This window comes from Artibeus jamaicensis, unplaced genomic scaffold, assembly GCF_021234435.1.
Source record: "Artibeus jamaicensis isolate MK-2021 breed Jamaican fruit bat unplaced genomic scaffold, CSHL_Jam_final scaffold_369, whole genome shotgun sequence".
NCBI classification, from domain to species: Eukaryota; Metazoa; Chordata; class Mammalia; order Chiroptera; family Phyllostomidae; genus Artibeus; species Artibeus jamaicensis.
Window position 1 is genome coordinate 34743793 of NW_026522042.1, and position 20813 is coordinate 34764605.

The 20813-nt window shown below is 48.6% G+C and overlaps 1 protein-coding gene across 1 annotated transcript in view; it reads right to left on the reverse strand.

Annotated features, from left to right (window-relative positions):
* AHRR (aryl hydrocarbon receptor repressor) overlaps positions 1–11987 on the reverse strand; it is a 71331-nt gene extending 59344 nt beyond the window's left edge. Inside the window, exons 1-2 of the mRNA XM_037137397.2 lie at positions 11926–11987; positions 1253–1434 (exon numbers count right to left, since the gene is read on the reverse strand). Of these exons, the coding sequence (XP_036993292.2) occupies positions 1253–1434; positions 11926–11987 (244 nt within the window). The remainder of the gene's footprint in view (positions 1–1252; positions 1435–11925) is intronic.
* Between the last annotated feature and the right edge of the window lie 8826 nt (positions 11988–20813).

The following is a 20813-nucleotide window of genomic DNA, read 5'->3' on the forward strand; positions in this document are numbered from 1 at the left end:
ACGTATGTGAGTGTGGGGTGGACACAGGCAGGTGGCTTCAGGTGGCATGGATATGCACAGGGAGCTGGGACGCTCCAGTGGAGCCCTGGCACGGCTGATGCCAGCACACAGGACCAAGCCCCACTCAGCACATTCACGGCCACATCCTTATGTGCTCGGCCTCCCGTGGGGGCAGATGGCCTTTCCGCAATGGGACAGCTCGACGGGGCTCAGGACCAGCCCCTGAGCAGAGTAGCAACACAGACAGTTGGGCTTCACGCAGGGCTGGGGGGGAACAGAGACCACCTGTGCAGAGTCCTCGCACACACAGCAGGGGCTCTCAGAGGCCGGGCGGTGGCCAGAGGATTTGGGGCTCCTGCTCTGTGAGAGGAGAGAAGGCCAAGAGGACCCTATGGAGGAGGGATCGGTGTCCAGCTGAAGTGCATGGCAGCCAGAGCTGAGTCCTCAGGAAAGCCGCCCTCCCTCTCCTGGAGGAACAGAGAAAGCTAGCAATGGGCAGAGGCTGTCACTCCCCAGTCACATCTCCGTGCAAACTGCTCCCACTGGTGTGGAGCATAGACAGACTTGGTTCACACCGTCCAGGCCTCAGCCCTCCCCTACTGTCCACTCTCACTGCAGCCCAAGGCGTTTTGTTCAGCAGCAAGGGGAGGTGCAAAAGTTGACGGCAGGTAGAGCGGGAACTCTACAGTTTGCTGCGTCCCCACTGCTCCCTGTTGCCCACACATGCCCGCTTGAGACAGCTACCTTACCTGCTCCCAAAGACACATCGTAAGTTGATGATTTTGTAAAAAGCTCACACTTAATTCACTGGGAGCGGCAGTCACAGGTTTTAAAATCGGTGGCAATAACATTTCTTTCTCAGAAGCTGAGCCAGGCCTCATGGAAAATAGCATGACCCAGAGCATCAGATGTGGGTGAGCACGCCGGACACCCAGGACAGCCAAAGCAATCACATGGCAGCCGGCCACCCAGCCTTACACTGGTCAACGGCAGGACACAAAGCAGATCCGCCCGGTCCCGTGGAGCCCTGGGGTTGTGAGGATGGCCCAGGGCCCAGGCACCGAGTGAGCCCAAGGTGGGGAGAACCGGCCCTGTTGCTTCCACCAGAGCTGCTCTGGTTCATCAACTCTCAGCAAGTCCTCCTCTAAATGGTTACCCAGGACAAGAGGCGCAAACTGGACCACCCCGGCAGAGAGGGCAGAACCCAGGTGAGACCCAGCTGGGCACAGATGGACACAGGTGAGAGTCCTACCTTGGAAGAAGCTCTTCACCCTGAGGTAACTGACGCTGAGACGCAAGACTGAGAGTTTGTCCAGCTTAGAGACCACGTCTGGTGGGAATGGCAGCAGGCTGGCAAGGTGGTCCAGCTCAGCATTGAGGCGGTCTCGGTGCCGCTTGGAAGGGTTCGACTTCTCAGCCCCCACAGCAGGCTTCCTGTGAGGAAATGACCGCAGTCAGACTCGGGTGACTCCGCCAGAGGCCATCGGCCACACAGGAGGAAACCTGTCCCTGTTTCAAAATGGAACTGCTGCTGGGAAAGAAGTGCTGGAACAAACCAAAACTCACCCATGCCTGAACACGTGCATGCGAAGAACCTGAAGCTGCACCTCAGTGGCTACCTCTCATTATTGGAAGAGAAAGAACCGAGAGATGAAGAACAGCTGTAGCCTGAGAATGTGGCTTGGTGCGAGCTGTGTGATTCTAGCACAGCTCCTGACCTCTCTGCGCTAACTGTCCTGGAAGTGAGAGGACAGCTGACCCAAGGCCACATCTGTTCAGCCTCTTTCAGTGACTCCTCGGGGTCTAAACACACAGCCATCTTAGAACCTGGATTCCTAGTCCTGCAGTCTGGGTGCAAGTGGCCCCTCTGGGCCTCAGCTTCCCCTCTACACAGCAGGGCTGGAAGGGAATGAGGTGGAGGTGGGTGAGAGCCCTGGGCACCATGGGTGCTGTCTGCCCACCCCTCAAGGCCTGCCACCAAGGGCTGTGCCACCATACAGGTGGGCAAGGCCCTGACTGCTTTTTCCCCTTGCCCACAACAGACCGGCTCTCCCCTCAAAGGGAGTGTCTCCTGCCCACCCTCCCTGACCCCAGACCCCCTCCTCTCTCATCTGACCCTCATGCTCTCCAGGATGACAGTCCCCTTCATCTGACCCTATTTCCTGCCTCCCAGAACAGCTTCTCCCACGTGTCCTTCCTCGATCTTGTCACAGGAAACCTGCTGCCCCTAAACGCAGCTGGAGCACCGGAGCTGCTGGGAGGGGCCCTGGCTTTCGGGCCGACCCTCCCGGGTTCCTGCTGCCTTTGGGCACCTGGGTCTCTTCCATCCAGAAGTTCCTAGTTTTCTACTGCGTGTTCACTTGTAGGTGCACTGAAGGCAGGCCGTCAGCAGGCTCCCTGCTCTGTCTGCAGACCCGGCCTCCGTGCTGTCTCAGGGCCTCGGCCACAAGGACCACGGCAGCACCTCCAGCCCCAGCCCCACAGTCACTGCTTTTTTTGGCCGAGAGGTAATTCACATAATATGAAACCAACTGACTTAAAGTGTGCAGTTCGGTGGCGTGCCGACATCCTCAGTGTTGTGTAACCGCCACCTCCATCAGGGTCCAAACCGTGTCATCAGCCCCAAATAAAACCCATACCCAGTTGCTCTCCGTCTCCCCGCTCCCAGCCCAGGAAACCACCATCTGCTCTCCATCTCAAGGATTTGCCTGTTTGGGACGTTTCACATAAATGGAACCATACAATGTGGGATTTTTCGTGTCTGGCTTCATTCACTGAACATCAGGTTTTTCAGAGTTACCCGTGGTGTCGCATTTATCAGAACTTTGTTCCTTTTTAAGGCTGAATAATGTTCCTCCACATGGATTTACCACATTTGCCTATGCCCCCGCCAGCCCGTGTACCCCTGAGTCACTTCCCCTTGGTGGGTACTGTGAAAACCCTGCACAGACGTCCACATTCAAGTTTTCTCGTGGATGCGTGGGCTCAGTTCCCTTGGACATAAGCCCAGCAGCGGAGTAGCTGGGTTGACACGTGATTCTGTGCTTAACTTTTTGAAAAACTGCCAAACTGTTCCCGCTTTGCATCGCCAGCAGGAGGGACTCAGTTCTTCCACATTCTGCCCACACTTGTAATTTCTCTTACTTTAAGAGACAGTCTCACTGGTGCAAAGCGGTATCTCAATGTGCTTTGATTTGCATGTTCTTAATGACCAATAATGTTAAGTACCTTTTCATGAAATTTTGGGCCATTTTTGTATCTTCTTTGAAGAAATATCTATTCAGTTTCTTTACCAATTTTTAAATGGGCTATTTGTCTTTTTATTGTTGAGATATAGGAGTTCTTTATATATTCTAGATACAAGTCCCTTATCAGATATATACTTTTCAAAATTTTTCTCCTATATCTTTGGTTATCTTTTTACTTTCTGTGTATGTGTGTTTTGTCTTTTTTTTGTCTTAATAAGGCCCTTACACCAGATTTACTCACACCACTAGCCAAAACTTAAATAGGCAAGAGACTTGGCGATACACTGAGCAGACTCCAGTGCAGACTGGCACTTGCTGGCCAGAGAAGAGGCCCACTCCGTCAGTGAAAGAGCCCCCCAGAAACAAGGCAGCACCGATGGCACAGGTGGGGTCAGAGGAGAGACACTGGGAAATGGGCAGGAGGCCCTGGGTCACACCCTACCTCCACGCAGACCTGGGGGAGCAGTCGCCCACCTGCCTCCCCGAGAGCAGGTGTCTGAGACTGAGCCGAGTGTGACTGTTCTCCCACCTCTCCCCCACGGGACACCTGGGGGACAGACACTCGCCTGCTGAAGAAAGGGGTGTCTGAAGAGCTTGACAAGGACCACTCTGCTCTTTCACACTTTCTCAGAACACCTGGCTGCCCCGTGATGCAGCTCCCCCACCCCAGTCCCAGCCCCGGGCCAGAGCGGAACTGCCCGTCGTCCCACAGCCAGGTGGGTGAGAAGGGAGGGCGAAAGGGACACAGGGAGGAGGCGCCCATTCCCCGGGGCAGAGACTCAGCAGGCAGCCGCAGGGACCAGGGGCCGGCACCGGGAGCACAGGCGGGGGCGGGAGGGGCGCAGTCAGCTCGGATGGAAGGAGAGTCACGAAGGAAGCCTCGTGGCACCCAAAATATGAAATTCTTATAAGACTAACAAAAGACATCCCAGACACCTACATCGCAGCTATAAAATATTGCTGAGAAGAACCTTAAAAGACCTAAATAACGGGAAAAGTTATACCACATTCATAGACTGGAGATGCGGTACTGTCACGGTGGCAACACTCCCGGAATATCATCCACAGACTCACTGCAGTGGCAAGTAGAAGTCCCACAGGCCCTTCTACAGAAGTGGACAAGCGATTCTGAATCTGTGTGTGAGTGCAAAGGACCCAGAGCAGCCTATCAGAAAAGAAGGACGAAGTTGGAGGACTTACCCTGTTGCTTCGAAGCCTTCTCAAAAGCTACAATATTCAAGATGATTTGGCATTAGAGACAAGGTATAAGTATAGATCAATGGTACAAAATAGTCTAGAAATAGACCCACATATTTTTGGTCAATTCATTTGACAAAGATACTATTAAAGCAATTCAACAGGGAAAGAAAAGTCTTTTCAATAAATGGTACTGACCCACTGGATGTCCATGGGAACAAGTGAACATCAACCCATACCTCGCACTATACCCACAAATTAACAAAATGGGTCATAGACCTGAATCTGCTACATCCTACAGTGTAACTTGACAAGAAAATCTTAGTGACCTTACAGTGGCCCCCAACTCTTAGAACACACACACAAAACCATAAAAGAAAAAAGTTGATAAATTGATCTTCGCTGAAAATTTTACAATGTCTTTTCAAAGTCACCCTTACGAAGATCAAAAAGGAAGCCACAGACAGGAAAAAAAAAAATTCACAAGAGCTTACATCCAGAACATGGAATCAAGTGTTACAACTCAGTGAGAAGACAAATAATCTGATAAGACAGGCACATTATTTAGGCAGACACTTCACCAGAGAAGATGTGTGGTTGGCAAATAAGCACCTGAAAGGTTCTCAACACCAGCAGTCACTAGGAAAATGCAGGCTGAGAACCACAGAGCCAGAATGGGCTATGCTAAGGAGACCAGTGTCCAGCCTGGACAGAGGGCAGAGGAGCCAGGACACTCACGCTCAGCCACCAAGATGTAAACAGTGCAAACGCTTTGGAAACTGTTGGGTGGTTTCTTAAGAAGTCAAACGCACACCCGCTATATGACTCAGCAGTTCCACTCCTGGGTATTTATTCAAGAGAAATGGAAACACGCAGCCACACAAAGACCTGCACACTAACGTCCACAGCAGCTTCGGTCGTGAAGGCCTCCAACCAGGGCCAGCCCAAGTTTCTGTCTGCCTGTGAATAAACGAACCTGGAGCTTCCAGTCTGGGCAGGGCTCTGATGCACCAGCCGTGCAGGAATCTCCCTTGAAAGTCGTTCTGCCCAGCCAAAGGAGCCCAACACAGTGGCATGTGATTCCATTTATAGAAACATCTAGGAAATGCAAGCCAGTCTGCAGGGCAGAGCACATCACAGGTCGCTGGGAACTAGGTACAGGAAGGAATGACAAGGAAACTCAGGGTGTGACAGGCATGTCTGTGACCTTGGTTTCAGGGATGCTTTCATGGGTGTTCACATATGTCAAAACTGACTGGACTACACACTTTAAATCTGTGCAGCCCAAGATACTTCAGTTATAGCCCAAAGAAGCCAGAAAATGCAGACAACAAAAGGGAATGCTCACTGCTCACTCACCCCAGGGAGCTCAGCATGCCACCCCTGAGAGCACAGTCACGCTGCATCCAGAAGTCCCATGAACCCAAGAGCACTGAGGTCCACTCTCTCTGTGTCCACTCTCTGCCCTCAGCCCTGAGGAACTTTTCCAGGCTCAGGTTCTTCCCAGGAGCCGGGTGCCCATAAGTCCAGCCAAATTTTATCTTCTCTGTTCACCCCCTGCTCCATGGCTTTCATCCCCCTCACCTTCCCAGGGAAAGGTGGGCATGCACAGACGCACTACCCACTGCCCACTCCAGAGGGCAGGGCCAGACCACAGCCCCACAGCGCTCCACCATGATGGGGAGGCTGGAACCACTGCTGGGATGCAGGGCTGTAGCTTACTCCCAAGGAGGGGCTGTGAGCTTGGGTGTCCTGCACTCAAACATCAAGAACGGAAGTCGTCTGGCCCCCAGTTTCCCAGAACATGTCCCTGTGGAGATGCTTGGCACACATGCACATACCCAGCCACTCTGCGTGAGTTTCTCAAATCACTAGTCTAAAATGCTCAGTTTAGAAATGGAAAGAAGCTGAAGAAGATATAAATAAGTGGAAGCATATAACATGTTCATGGATAAGAAGAATTAATATCATTAAAATATCCATATTACCCAAAGCAGTCTATAGATTCAATGCAATTCCTATCAAAATACCAATGGCATATTTCACAGAACTAGGGCAAATATTCCAAAAACTTATATGAAACCACAAAAGCAATGCAACAATGTGCTCTGCACAAAAGCACATTGCATAAAAGCAATGTGTCCTGCAATCTTAAGAAAGAAGAACAAGTTGGAGGAATCACGCTGCCTCATATCGGACTATATTTCGAGGCACCAATAATCAATACAGCATGGTACTGGCATAAAACAGACACACAGATCAGTGGAACAGAATAGAAAGCCCAGAAATAAACTCATGCCTTTACAATAAATTAATATTCGACAAAGGAGGCAAGAACATACAATGGGGTAAAGACAGTCTATTCAAAAAATGGTGTTGGGAATACTGAACTTTATATGCAAAAAAAAAAAACTAGACCATCTTCTTACAAAAAATAAAAGAATGAACTCAAAATGGATTAAAGACTTAAATATTAGACTTAAGACCATAAAAATCCTAGAAAAGAACACAATAAAATTTCAGACATTTTTTGTAGCAATATTTTTTCCTGATATATCTCCTCGGGGAAGGGAAACAAAAGAAAAAATAAACACAGCCAAGATGGAGGCATAGGTGGAAATATATGCCTCCCCACACAACCAAAATTAAGGACAACAAAGATTTAGAAACAAAAACACAACCAGAAAAGACAGAAAATTGAACTGTACAGAAGTCCGACAACCATTTAACCAGACTGGTAAGAGGGGTGGAGTCGGTGGCCGGTGGTGAGGGGTTGCGGCAGGAAAAGGCAGTGGCAGCCAGACCCAGGAGTGCAGACGGCACGAGGTTGACTGCAGCCACACATTCAGGCACTGATAAACTAGGCAAAAACGGGCAGCAAGACAGACCGCACAACCCAGGGCCCCAGGGATGGAAAATAAAGCCTAAAAGCACGAATTGAAAAGGTGCCGGCTTATGGGAAGTGGCAGAAGGGACCGAAATCCAAGAGAGAGCAGAGCAAGACCCATTGTTCCCTCTCTGACCCCAACCCCACATACAGTGTCACAACCCAGCGGACCTGGGTTGCCCAGACCTGGTAAACACCTAAGAGTCCGCCCCTCATGCGTAACTGGTGAGACCTGACCAAAAATGGCTGAATCAGAAGAACAAATCAAAGCCCCAGAGCCAATACTTTTAAGCGACCAAAAGATAGCCAGCCAACCTATCAAATGCACAGTTCAGAACACTGGTAATCAGGATGCTCACAGAACTGGTTGATTTTGGTCACAAATTAGATGAAAAAATGAAGGCTACACCAAGTGAAATGAAGGAAAATGCACAGGGAACCAATAGTGATGGAAAGAAAACTGGAACTCAAATCAATGGAGTAGACCAGAAGGAAGAAAGACACAACCAAACAGAAAAGAATGAAGAAACAAGAATTCAAAAAAATGAGGAGAGGCTTAGGAACCTCCAAGACATCTTTAAACATTCCAGCATCCGAATTATAGGGGTACCAGAAGGGGAAGAGGAAGAGCAACAATGGAAAACTTATTTGAACAAATAATAAAGGAGAACTTACCCAATCTGGCAAAAGAAATAGACTTCCAGGAAATCCAGGAAGCTCAGAGAGTCCCAAAGAAGGTGGACCCAAGGAGGAACACGCCAAGGCACATCATCATTACATTAGCCAAGATTAAAATGAAGGAGAGAATCCTAGAAGCAGCAAGAGATAAGGGGACAGTCACCTACAAAGGAGTTCCCATCAGACTGTCAGCGGATTTCTCAAAAGAGACCTTACAGGCAAGAAGGGGCTGGAAAGAACTATTCCAAGTCATGAAATCCAAAGACCTGCATCCAAGATTGCTCTATCCAGCAAAGCGTTCATTTAGAATGGAAGGGCAGATAAAGCACTTCTCAGATAAGGTTAAATTCAAGGAGTTCATCATCACCAAGCCCTTACTATATGAAATGTTAAAGGGACTTATCTAAGAAAAAGAAGATAAAAAAGATGAACAGTGAATAGACAGCAAACTCGCAGTTATTGACAACCTCACCTAAAACAAAAGCAAACTAAGTTGACACCTAAAACAGGAGCAGAGCCACAGAAATGGAGATCACATGGAGGGTTAGCAACAAAGGAGTGGGAGGAGGAGAGGGGGGAAGACGGTACAGAGAATAAGTAGCATAGGAGGTGGGGAGGACATAGGGGGATGGCAAGAGTAGTGTGGGAAATGTAGAAGCTAAAGAACTTATGATACATGGACATGAACTAAAAGGGGGGAAGGTGGGTGGGAGGAGGTGTGCAGGGTGGAGGGGAATGAAGGGGGGAATGGGACAACTGTAATGGCATAATCAATAAAATATATATTTTTAAAAGAAACAAATGGGACTACATCAAACTACAAAGTTTTGCCCAGAAAAGGAAACCATCAACAAAATGAAAAGACAATCCACTGAATGGAAGAACATATTTGCCAATGACACACCTGATAGGATGTTGGTGGCCAAAATTTTCAAAGAACTTATACAACTCAATACCAAAAAACAAACAATCCAATTTTAAAAAATGGGCAAAGGACCTCAGTAGACACTTCTCTTAGGAGGACATAGAAATGGCAAATAAACACATGAAAAGATGCTCTGTGAATGCCACTAATCATCAGAGAAATGCAAATTAAAACCACAGTGAGATACCATCTCACACCTGTCAGAATGGCCATCATCAATAAATCAACAAACTACAAATGCTGCAGAGGATGTGGAGAAAGGGAGCCCTCATGCACTTTGGCGGGAATGCACATTGGTGCAGCCACTTTGGAAAGCAGTCTGAACTTACCTAAAAGATTTTTAAAAATGGAACTACCTTATGCCCAGTGGTTCCACTTCTAGGAGTATATTCGAAGGAACCTGAAACACTGACTTGAAAGAATATATGCACCCCCATGTTCATTGCAGTGCTATTTACAACAGCCAAGGTTTGGAAGCAGCCCCACTGTCCATTAGTAGATGAGTGGATAAAAAGGCTCTGGTACAGTTACACAATAGAATACTTCTCAGCTATAAAAAAGGAAATCTTACCCTTAGTGACAGCATGGATGGACCCGGAGAGCCTTATGCTAAGTGAGACAACCCAGACAGAGAGAGACAGGTACCATGTAACTTCACTCATACGTGGAATGCAATGAACAGCATGAACTAGCAAGCAAAACAAAGACAGACTCAGAGATCCAGAGCAGGCTGACAGCTGGGGGCAGATGCTGAGGGGCCGGATGGGTTGGTAGAGGGATTGAGCTATAAAGAAAACCAGAGAAGAAACTCATGGACATGAACAGGTGTGGTGATTGCTGGGGGGAGGGAGTTGGGGAGAGGTGGAGGAAGGTAAAGGGGACATGAATAGTGACGGAGACCTGACTTGGGGTGGTGAACACAGTGCGCAGAGGATGTGTATGGAGTTGTGCACCCCAAACCTGTATAATTGTGTTAACCAGTGTCACCCCAATAAGTTCAATAAAAAGGAAAAAATTAAAGAAAAAAAATAAAATGTCCGCTGCCACTTAAATCAGTGGGGAAAAGAGTGATAATTCAATGAAAGTATTACAAACAACTGGCGGCCATAAGGGAAAAGAATGAGATGGATTCAGACCTCACTCCTTATACCAGGAAAAGTTCCAAGGGCTCGAAATTTAAATTTTTTTTAAGGAATCCGTAAAAGTTGAGATGAAATATTTGCAAAATGTTCTTATAAAAGTGAAGCAGAGATCTTTCTAATTATGATGTAAAATTAATTAGCCACAAAAGAAAAGATTAATAAATTTGACTTCATAAAAATTAAATTGTTCTTCATGACAAAGAACACCATAAATAAATTAAAACTGGGGAGCCCTGGCCAGTGTGGCTCAGTTGGCTGGAACATTATCCCATCAACCAAAAGGCTGTAGGTTCGATTCCCGGTCAGGGCACATACCAGGTTTGTGCCTTTATTGGGATGCATACGAGAAGGCAACCAATCAGTGTTCTTTCTCACACTGAGGTCTCTCTCTCTCTATCTCTCTCTCTCCCCTCCCCTTCCCCTCTCTCTAAAAGCAATGAAAAAGTATTTTCCCCTCTCTCTAAAAGCAATGAAAAATTATTCTCAGGTGAGAATTAAAAAAAAAAAAGGAAACAGGAGAAAAGTATTTGAAACACACTCAAGAATTAGTCTCCCCAAGTGTACACATTCCTAAGGATCAAGAAGGACAAAAACATTAACAACTGAATAGAAAAATGAGCAAAAGTTATCAACGCAGACAGTTCAGAGAGAAGGAAACACAATGGCTCCCAAACCTCCCTTGTGATAAAAGCACACAGATTACCACGGTCTGCACTAGGCCCTGTACCCAGACGGGGGACAGACACATCTCCAATGCCCAGCAGTGCAGCGACCCGCCAACGTCACAGATGCCCACGTGGCTGACTGACGCATGACTGAACTCCCAGTTTAGCATGACTGAACTCCCAGTTTAGTCATGCGTGTGCTTGTTGGGTCTGGGCCTTGATTTACCTTCCTGTGATTAAGAGCCTGCTGGCCTTAGGTGGGGTGGGTGCTGGGAGCACAGGCACAGCACGGGCTGCAGGGGAGGCGGCCAAGGGGTGCAGCTGTGCACACCTGGATGCGGGCAAGGCAGACTTGTGCCTCAGGCCCACGTCCAGGCAGCATTACAAACAGCAGTACTACACACAGCTGTGTTACACACATAGTGTACTACACACTCACACACAGTTATCTCTCTCTCACACAGCTTTACTAAACACAGAGCTGTATTACACATACACGGAGCCCCAGCCAATGAGGGACACCTGTAGGAACCCTGTTGGAGGAGCCAGAGGTGGCCTCACTGCTGACTGCCCTGCAGGGCAACCTCCAAACCCCATTATTCCTGCAGCTACCATAGACCTCACACCTCGGTGGCCCAGAGCTCCCCTGGGCCAGCCACGGGCAGGTGGAGGGACTGTGAGCAATGGCAATATGTTCCACAGGTGATGGAGGGCTGGAGCCATGGAGCTCTGGGCGCCCCCAGGTGGGGGGGATGAGCCCCCCTCCCCGTGGTCTCCTTTCATCCATGGTGAAGCTCTCAAAGGAGCGCTGGGTGCGTCTTCACCAAGGATGGGCAGAGAGGGGTCAGGTGGTCGCCACAGATAGGGGTGACATCACAGCCCTCCGTGTGGGCTTCCGGCCAAACAAGCACCACTGGGCCCTCACCTCACCTTCCCTCAAAGTCAGGAGAGCAGCCAAAGCAGGGTCTCCCACGTCACCATTGAAGAAGGGCAGCAGGGTCCCCACCATGGGATCCGGTGTGCACACCACCAGCCAGGCCTTGCAAGGCCCTCTGTTCCCTGGGGAGACGTAACCGAAACCTCTCCCTCCTTCACTATGTTCCTAAAATTCACTTTTGCCAATGAAAACACAAACACTTCCCCCTTCATCAGTCACAATCAGCAAAAAAAGGTGATACTTTACTGTTTCTGGATGGGCTTCCTTCTTTTCCTCCCCGCGTACATGCACTCCCCTGGCGGGATCATCGTCTCTGGCCCTAAAAAAAAGGAGCATCAAGTTAGTCATGTCAATGTGGCCCCAGTGCCTGCATGACTCCCCAAACCACCAAAGACAGCAATGCCAGCTGAGGTCCCTGTGCCTGGATTGAGGCACCATGCTGTCCTGCCCCCACCACGGGGGTCCCACTCCTCTGTCATCACTCAAGCAAGATGACCCACTCTAGCACAAGCCGGCACTCCTCATACCTTGTCTCACTCAGTGCACCTCCGGTCAGCATCCCCTTTCAACAGGCAGCATCACAGTCCCCCAGCCTGGCCTGAGGACCAGCAACACCACACCCCCTGCAGTGCACAACCTGGTGCCCTTGTGCCTGGCTTGAAAAGCTTACAGTAGACAAACACACTGGGGCTACCATCACAACACAGAAGATGTTCCAGTTGGTGCCCCAAGCAGAACACACACACAGCTGAGACACAGTGTCAGAGCTCCGTGCAGCCCTGGGACCGCGTGTCCTGTCTCAGTGGCCTTTGTGGTGGGTCTTCTTCCTCTTCCCATCCCCCCTGACAGCCCTGAACTTCTAAGCCAATAGGCTTCCTCTTTTCTGTGTAAAATCTCTCACTCAAGTCCACGGTGTGGGGTTTCCACACTGGCCACTAACTCACAGCTACACCGAGCCCAGCTGAGCTAACCTACCAGCCTCCACCAGCACAGCCGGACACGAGTGCCTGAATCTAAGCAGTGGCCCCCAGGAGGCAGTCCACTACCTGTGTCCTGAGGCTGGTCAGCTCGCCCATCACTTCAGGTTTCTGTGCAGAGGACGCCTGAGGCCTCTCACACCCTGCAGATGAGTGTGCAGTGACTACCCAATGCCAGGTTCTGGGCCAAAAGGTGTGGAGAGGAGGTCAGGAGCCTCATGCGTGTGCAACCTGGAAGACGAGGCAGACTCGAACACACAGCTTCCAACCCGTGCGGAAAGTGCCTTGAGAATATTGGAAATGTGTCCTGGACCCGCTTGAAATACAAGAAGCACACTTTGACTATAAAGACATAAGCATGTAAAGTAAATGGATGGAAATAGACACACCATGCAGACACTAATCAAAAGAGGCTACTGTAGCTGTATGAGTATCAGATGAAGTAGATTTCAAAAGAGGGATTGCCAGTGACAAAAAGGGTTATCACATAACAATACAAGGTTCAGTTTTCCAACAAGATATAGCAATCCTAAATGTGTATATACCCAACAACAAGTATGCTTCAAAATACTCAAAGCAAAAGCTGATAAAGCAAAAGATAATTCATCAGAGACTTCAACCCTGCTCCCTCTGTGATCAATAGAACAAGCAAGCAAACTCCGAAGGACACAGAGCATCCAAACAACAGTAGCCATGGGCTGACAGGGACCGACAGGACACTCGCCCCAGCAAAGGCGGAGCACACACCCTTTGGACACAGCACATTCACCAAGACAGACTATATTCTGGGAGTTAAAATGAATGTAAAAGAATAGAAATTACACTGGCTGGTGTAGCTCAGTGGATTGAGCATGGGCCTGCGAACCAGACAATTGCGGTTTGATTCCCAGTCAGGGCACATGCTGAGGTTGCAGACCAGTTCCCTGCAGGCCAGTTCCCAGCAGGGGGACGCACAAAAACGCAACCACACATTGATGTTTCTCTCCCTCTCTTGTTCCCTTCCCCTCTAAAGATAAATAAATAAAATCTTTAAAAAAAAGAATAGAAATTATATAAAGTAAGTTTGCTGACAACTACGGCATTAAAAACTACAAAGAGAAATTTAAAATATCCAAATATCTGGAAAGTAACCCATTTCTAAATAGCCATGGGTCAAAGAGAAAGTCCCAGAGAAATTTAAAAGTCTTTTGGACTGAAGGAAAAATGAAAATACAGCATAACCTGAGCAGCACTTTGATGGAAGCTGATCGCATTAAACATCTACAGCAGAAAAAAGCTCTCAAGTAAGTAAGCTGAGTTTCTACTTTAAATACCTAGAAGAAAAGAAATCCAAATCAAGCAAAAAGATGGAAATAATAGAGAAAAAATAAATGGCACTTAAACAGAAAAATAGAAAAAAATCACAAAAGCCAAAAGCTGGTTCTTTAAAAAGATCAACAAAGTTGATAAATCTCTAGCCAGGTTGATCAAGACACAGAGAGACATGAATTACCATTATCAGAAGGGGCATCACTACAGACCCCACATACACTAGAAGGGAAATAAGAGAACGCTGCTAGAGGCTTAGCTGTGTCCCCTGAAAATTCCTATGTTGAAGCCCTAACCCTCCACTGGACTGTACTGGAGAGAGTGCCTTTCAGGAGGTAATTAGGGTTAAACAGGGTCACGAAGGTGGAGCCCTGACCCAACAGAACTGTCACCCTGGTGAGACGAAAACGAGCTTCCTCCTCGCCACGGGTGGGTGGCCACCTGCAAGCCAAGAGGAGGCTCTCGCTGGAAACCGGATCAGCTGGCACTCTGATCTGGGACTCCCAGCCTCCAGAACTATAAAAACCAAATTTCCATCGCTGAAGCTGCCCAGTCTGCACTATTTTGTTGTTTTGGGAGCCCAAGGTGACAAAGACAGGTACTATCCCCACAAATTCAACAATTTAGGTAAAATGGGCAGATTCCTTGAAAGATGCAAACTACCAAAACTCACTCGAGAAAAAGGAGGTAACCTGTTTAGTCCTCTGTCTATTACAACACCAACATCTATGATTTCACTGGCAAATTCTCCCAAGTTAAGGAATAAACAAATGCCAATTCTCTGCAACCTCTGGCAGAAAATTGAAAATAAAATTTAAAGATGCCAATTCGCTTATAAGCTCAGCATTATCCTGATACCAAAAAGCAAAGTGATTTCAAGAAGAAAAAAACTACAGACCATTATCCCTCACAAACATAGGCACACAATCCTCAATTAGAAATTAGCAAGTAGAATCCAGTAATACATAAAGAGGACAGTACATTACAAGTGAGATTTAGCCAAAGAATTCAAGGTTGCTTCAACATTCAAAAATTCATCAGTGTAATTCACTACATCAACTACAGAACAATACATAGGATCATCTCAGTATATGCAAAAAAGGTTTTGAAAAAAATTCAAATCATTCATAATAATGAATAATTCTCATCAAACTAAGAATAGGTCATTAACTCAAGTCACCCGAGGGAGGGTATCTACGAAAAAGGCTTCAGCCAACACCACACCCCACAGCGAAAGGCCGAGTCCTGCCCCTGAGACAGAACAAGGCCAGGCCCCCCACCATCCCATCTCCATCGAACCTCTCACCTGTGCACGGGTCAGGACAAGAAGGTAACAAAAAGAAACAGCATGCCGCTGGGAAAGGAAGAAACATACTCCGTGTTCCCGGGCACCTATCTGCACATTCCAACAACTTTGCTACGACAAATCTCGGATAACCAATACCTGAGCTCAGCAAGGTCCTGGGTTGAGAATAACACACGAAAGCACACTGCATTTCTGTAGACCAGCAATAACGATCTGAATACAGACTTTTAGAAAGCAGTACCATTGACAATAGCGCCAAAACCAAAATGAAATACTCAGGGATTTTAGGAAGTATAACTGGGGCCGTAAAGAATAGGGTGGGAAAGGAGGTGATGGGGGGGGGGGGATTAGGAAGTAATAGCAGAAAATTTTCCAAATTTAATGAAAAACTATAAACTTACAAATACCAGAAGGTCAATGACCCCCAAGCACAAAAGAAAACGTGAAAAAAATGACACTCGGGCACATCATAATCAAATGTTCACAACCAGCGGTAAATAGAATAATCTCACGGCCCCCAGAGAAATAAAGGTGAGAATGGCAGCAGACCACTCCTCAGAAACAGGTGCACAGAAAGACAGTGGGGCGGTGGCTAAAAGCATGGAGAGAAAAAAACACTGAGACCTAGGACCCCACACCCTGCAAAAATACCTTTCAAACGTGAAGGTGAAATAAGGACTTTTTCAGACATATGAAGGCTGAAAGAATTCAATTCCTGCTGACCCACACTAGAAGAAATCTGAAAGGGTGTCTCCCAGTGAAAGGAAACCGATACCAGATGGTACATGGAACACAAAGTGCGCATTTGTTCTTGCCACTAAATGTCTTTAAAAGATAATCAACGGTTCCAAAACAATGACAATACCCCATGTATCATGGGGTTTATAACATGTAGATGTAGGCGGGAAGTACCCACTGGGGGGAAGGTTCCCACACTCCTCCTGCAGCAGTGGAACAGTACCGCCCCCAGGCTCCACGTTCCCGCTCCTTGCCTGCTCTGCCCTCGTGCACTGGACCCCTCCAGCGTTTCTTCTTTGAAGTTAACACAATGCGTCACTGCCGAGAAAGGCACTGGAGGGACCTGTAGGAGTGAGGGGCCTCGGGTTCCAGGGCTTCCAACGTTTCTGTGTGTTTCTGCTCACTGCTGCCGGAGGCTGGACTCCATGAACTTCACCGACCAGGGCACTTAACAATAACTTCTCCAAGGAGGTCTGAACCCAGGTTTGGGGAGGGCCCGTCGGGTCCCAGTGTGCTGCTCCACTGGCTCAGCCCTCAAGAACCCCTAAGGCTCGCCTTTTCACCTGTGCAGTGACTCCACTGTTGTAGCTAATCCTTCTTTACATTTAACTCTCTCACATCACACAAAACATTAAGTTAAAAATATAAAAAGCTAATCTTCTAAAGTGCACATATTTTGGAGGTGAATACTAAAATATATCCAAAAGAAATGATATGTCGGGGATTTGCTTCCACCACTGGGAGCAGAGTGGGGTCTAAATGGAACTGGACTGGCCCATATGGAGAGCTGACCACCTGTGCTGGCTGATGAATGATCAAACTGTCTCCTTTTTGGCAAAAGATTTTAAAATATTCATAATAATTTCTAAAGCATTAAAAAGAGAGAAAAAGTACTATAAGAATAGGCATATTGTGGTCAACTGATTTTCAACAAGAGTGCCCAGGCCATTCGGTGGGGGAAGGGCAGCCTCTAACAGAAAATGCCAGGACAGCTGATATCCACAGGCCAGAGAATGAAGTTGGATCCCTACCTCACACCATATGGAAAAACTTAACCAACATTAGTTAAAAGACCAAACTAAAAAAATTAAGCTATAAAACTCTCAAAGAAAATGTAAAGATATATCTTCATGACCTTAAATTTGGCAATGGATTCTTAGAAATGTTGCCAAAAGCACAAGTAAGACAAAAAATAGACAAGTTAAACCTGGCTGGTGTAGCTCAGTGGATTGAGCACGGGCCTGCAAACCAGGCAATCGCAGTTCAATTCCCAGTTAGGGCACATGCTTGGGTTGCAGGCTGGTCCCCTGCAGGCCAGTTCCCAGCAGGGGACGCATGAAATGCAACCATACATTGATGTTTCTCTCCCTCTCTCCTTCTCTTCCCCTCTAAAGATAAATAAATAAAATCTTTAAAAAAAAATAGACAAGTTAGACTTCATCCAAATTAAAACTTGTGCTTTAAGGAACACTATCAAAAACAAGTGAAAAGACAACCCAGAGAATGGGAGAAAATATTTATCAATCATGCAACTGATAAGGATCTAGTATTCATACTACACAAAGAACTCCTACAACTCAACAACAAAAAGACAAGCAACCCAACTTAAAAATGGGCAAACAACTCAAATGGATATTTTTCCAAAGAAAATATAGAAAGAGTCAACAAACACATGAAAAGATGCTGAATACTATCAGTCACTGGAGAAATGTAAACCAAAACCTCCCTGAGATACCACGTCACAGCCCTGGGGACGGCTGTAACAAAATAAATGGAGAGTAACAGGTCTGGGCAAGGCTGCAGAGAAGCCGGGACCCTTGGGCTCTGTGAGCTGCTGTGCAGAGCAGCGCAGTGTTTCCTCAAAGAGCTGAACACAGAGTTACCATATGACCCAGCAACCCCGCTCCTAAGCGGATGCCCAAGAGAACTGAAAACACGTTCAAGGAAAACCTGGCACACAAATGCTCGCAGCCACACCTCACAGCAGCTGGAAAGGGGAAGCAACTCAAATGTGCATCATCTGGTGGATGAATGAACAAGACGGACTCTCTCCATGCAGTGGGCTCTTACTTGGCCACAAAAGCCATGTTCTGATGCTCCAACATAGACGGACCTGAGACACATGGCTCTACGTGAAAGCAGGCAGCCATGAAAGGGCAGGCAAGTCTGTAGAGACTGAAAACAGATTCACGGTTGCCAGGGGCTGGAGGAAAAATGGGGAGTGACCGCTAATGGGTCCAGAGCTTCCCTTTGGGGTGAAGAAAATATTTTGGAATTAGAGGTGGTAGCCGCACAACTCTGGCAATATACAAAATAAATGCCACTGAACCGTACATAGTTTTAAATGGTTACTGTTAGGTTATGTGAATTTTACCTCAATAAAAAAGCACACACCCTGGCCACATGGCCCACATGGTTGGAATGTCGTCCTATGCACCAAAAAGTTGTGAGTTCGATTCCTGGTCAGGGCACATACCTAGGTTTTCAGGTGCAATCCCCAGTCCAGGCATGTATGGGAAGCAACCTATCAATGTTTCTCTCTTACATTGATGTCTCTCTCTCTCCCTCCCCTTTCTTTCTCTCTAAAGTCATTAAATATATCCTTGGGTAAAAATTGTTTAAAGGTACAACACAAATGTACCTGCAAATATAGTAAAGTTTGCAGATAAGTGAGATAGGAAGGGCATGACAGTGAGGGCAATGTCTGCAGCGAGCTCTGCGCGGAGGGACCGAAGGCGGTGGGGCAGCTGGGGCTTGGAAGTCAAAAGCACGGATTACGTGGAGGGCAATGGTGCTGTAGGGGCAGGGAGCTCTGAGCATGGGCTGGGATGCGTGAGTGGGGATAGGGTCCGGGTGGCCACAGGCTGGAGCGAGAACAGGTAGATGGATTCCCCAGAAGGCCCGGCCTTCTCAGCCGCACCCAGTGCCAGGGCCATCTTGCCCACGCTTCTCCAAGAAGCCAAGTCTGGCCCTTGGTGGCTGGACACCAATGCCAGACCTTCCCATCTGAGCTGCAAGACCTCTCAGTTCAATCAGGAGAGTCCTGAGCCACACCCAGGCCCATCTCCAGCCTTGGGGAGAATAGGCCAGGAAGGTTTTCCTGAACCCTGAGACAGGTCAACCACTCAGTAACCCACCAGCCACCCCTTGAAGTCAAAGGTGACAGGGACAGCTGATCTGCACCAGTCCTAAAAGATCCCAGCACCAGGAGACATTGTCCCCAGCACCACAACTTCCCAAATCAGCCTGAGCCTCAGGGCAGGCATGACTGGGAAGATGAGGAGCGGACCAGTTGCCCCCCCAGGGGCCCTAGTAAAAGCTCGGGACATGGGTTCAAAGCCCCCTGCCAGCATCTGCCCCAAACATTCCTCAGGCACTGACGCCCTCACTATCCATCCAAAACCCTCCTCCCCACAGCAGGAGCTAAGAAGGATCCAGGCTCCCGATGTGTGGTCCCCTCCCCAATGCTGTACACTACCCGCCCCTGAACAAAGCCACAGTCTCCCTCAGTGTCTCCAGCCCAGTGCTCCAAGGGCCCTAAAAATGCAGGTATGGCAAAAAGCACCAACAGCAGAAAAGCACCCCCAGGTACCTCTCCACTGGGGAGTGTGGAAACCACCGTCAACATCCCCACCATCTTCCCTAGCCACAGTCCCGCTGCCTAACAGCATGGAGTGTGATCTGCGCAGAGTTCCTAACCTCACGTCATAAAGACAGGGGTGAGTACTCTGCAGGAGTTTCTCTGCTTTACTAAATATTGCTGTATTTTCCTAAAAAGCGTGAAGCCTCCTTGGCCTAAACCAACCTCCCCACAGAAATGCCCCTCTGAGGAGGGGGGATGCAGGGCCCAGTCCAGGACCACCTTCCTTTTCTGCCTAAGGGGGCCACTAGGCTCCTTGTGGCCTGCGTCTGCCCAGGGCCAGGGTCCTCCTGCAGCCATAGACAGCGCTGGGGTGGGGGCGAGTGGGGGCCGGGCACCACACAGACCAGCAACAGGTGCACTGCGCCCAACCAGGAGGCTTGTGGGCCTCCCGCCCCCACCCAGCTCTGGGCTGACTACATCTCAGAAAAATCTGAACTTTTCACGTATAAGAGGTAAAAGGAATAACTCCATTTTAGAAAATATATGTAAGCAAAACACAAACAAAATCCCCCCCACCCAGCAGTGCCCCCCACCCTCTTTCCACAGGGCACGCACCACTCTGGGGCCAAGCCCAGACAGAAACCGCACACAGTCTGCGTCCAAACTCTGCCAGTTAGTGCCTCAAACTTCTCCCCCATAAAATAGGGTGACTTCCAGCCACCTCAGGAGGGCCGCAGGAGATGGCAGAGCCCCCCATGTCAGGGTGGCACCTGTGGGGACGGCCTGCACATCACCACGGGGTCTCCTCCTCCCCCATAGCTGACAGGCTCCAACCCAGGCCTGAGGCCCCAGTGGCAGATGGACACAAGGCAGAAACCAGGCAGGCTTAAGGGCCTGCCTCTCTCAGAGCCCTTGGAGAGGGCCCTTCATGGAGAGGTCCAAAGCACCCAGAGCACCCAGAGCCTGTGGCTGGTCCAACAGAAGCCATCTCCCCCACCCCATGCCCCCAACGGGGACACTAACAACTGCAGGCCTGCCTGATGGCTTCCAGGGGGGCAAATACAGTATCTCCAGCCCCAGCCCTCAGAACCAACCAGGAAACAGGAGGGACTCAAGGGCTGAACTGCCCAAAGCCTCTGACCTCTGACCCTGACCAGTACCTGCCCCTCCCAACAGGGGTCACTGGGACAAGGTTAAGGTGGGCAGGTCCCTGAGGGTCCAT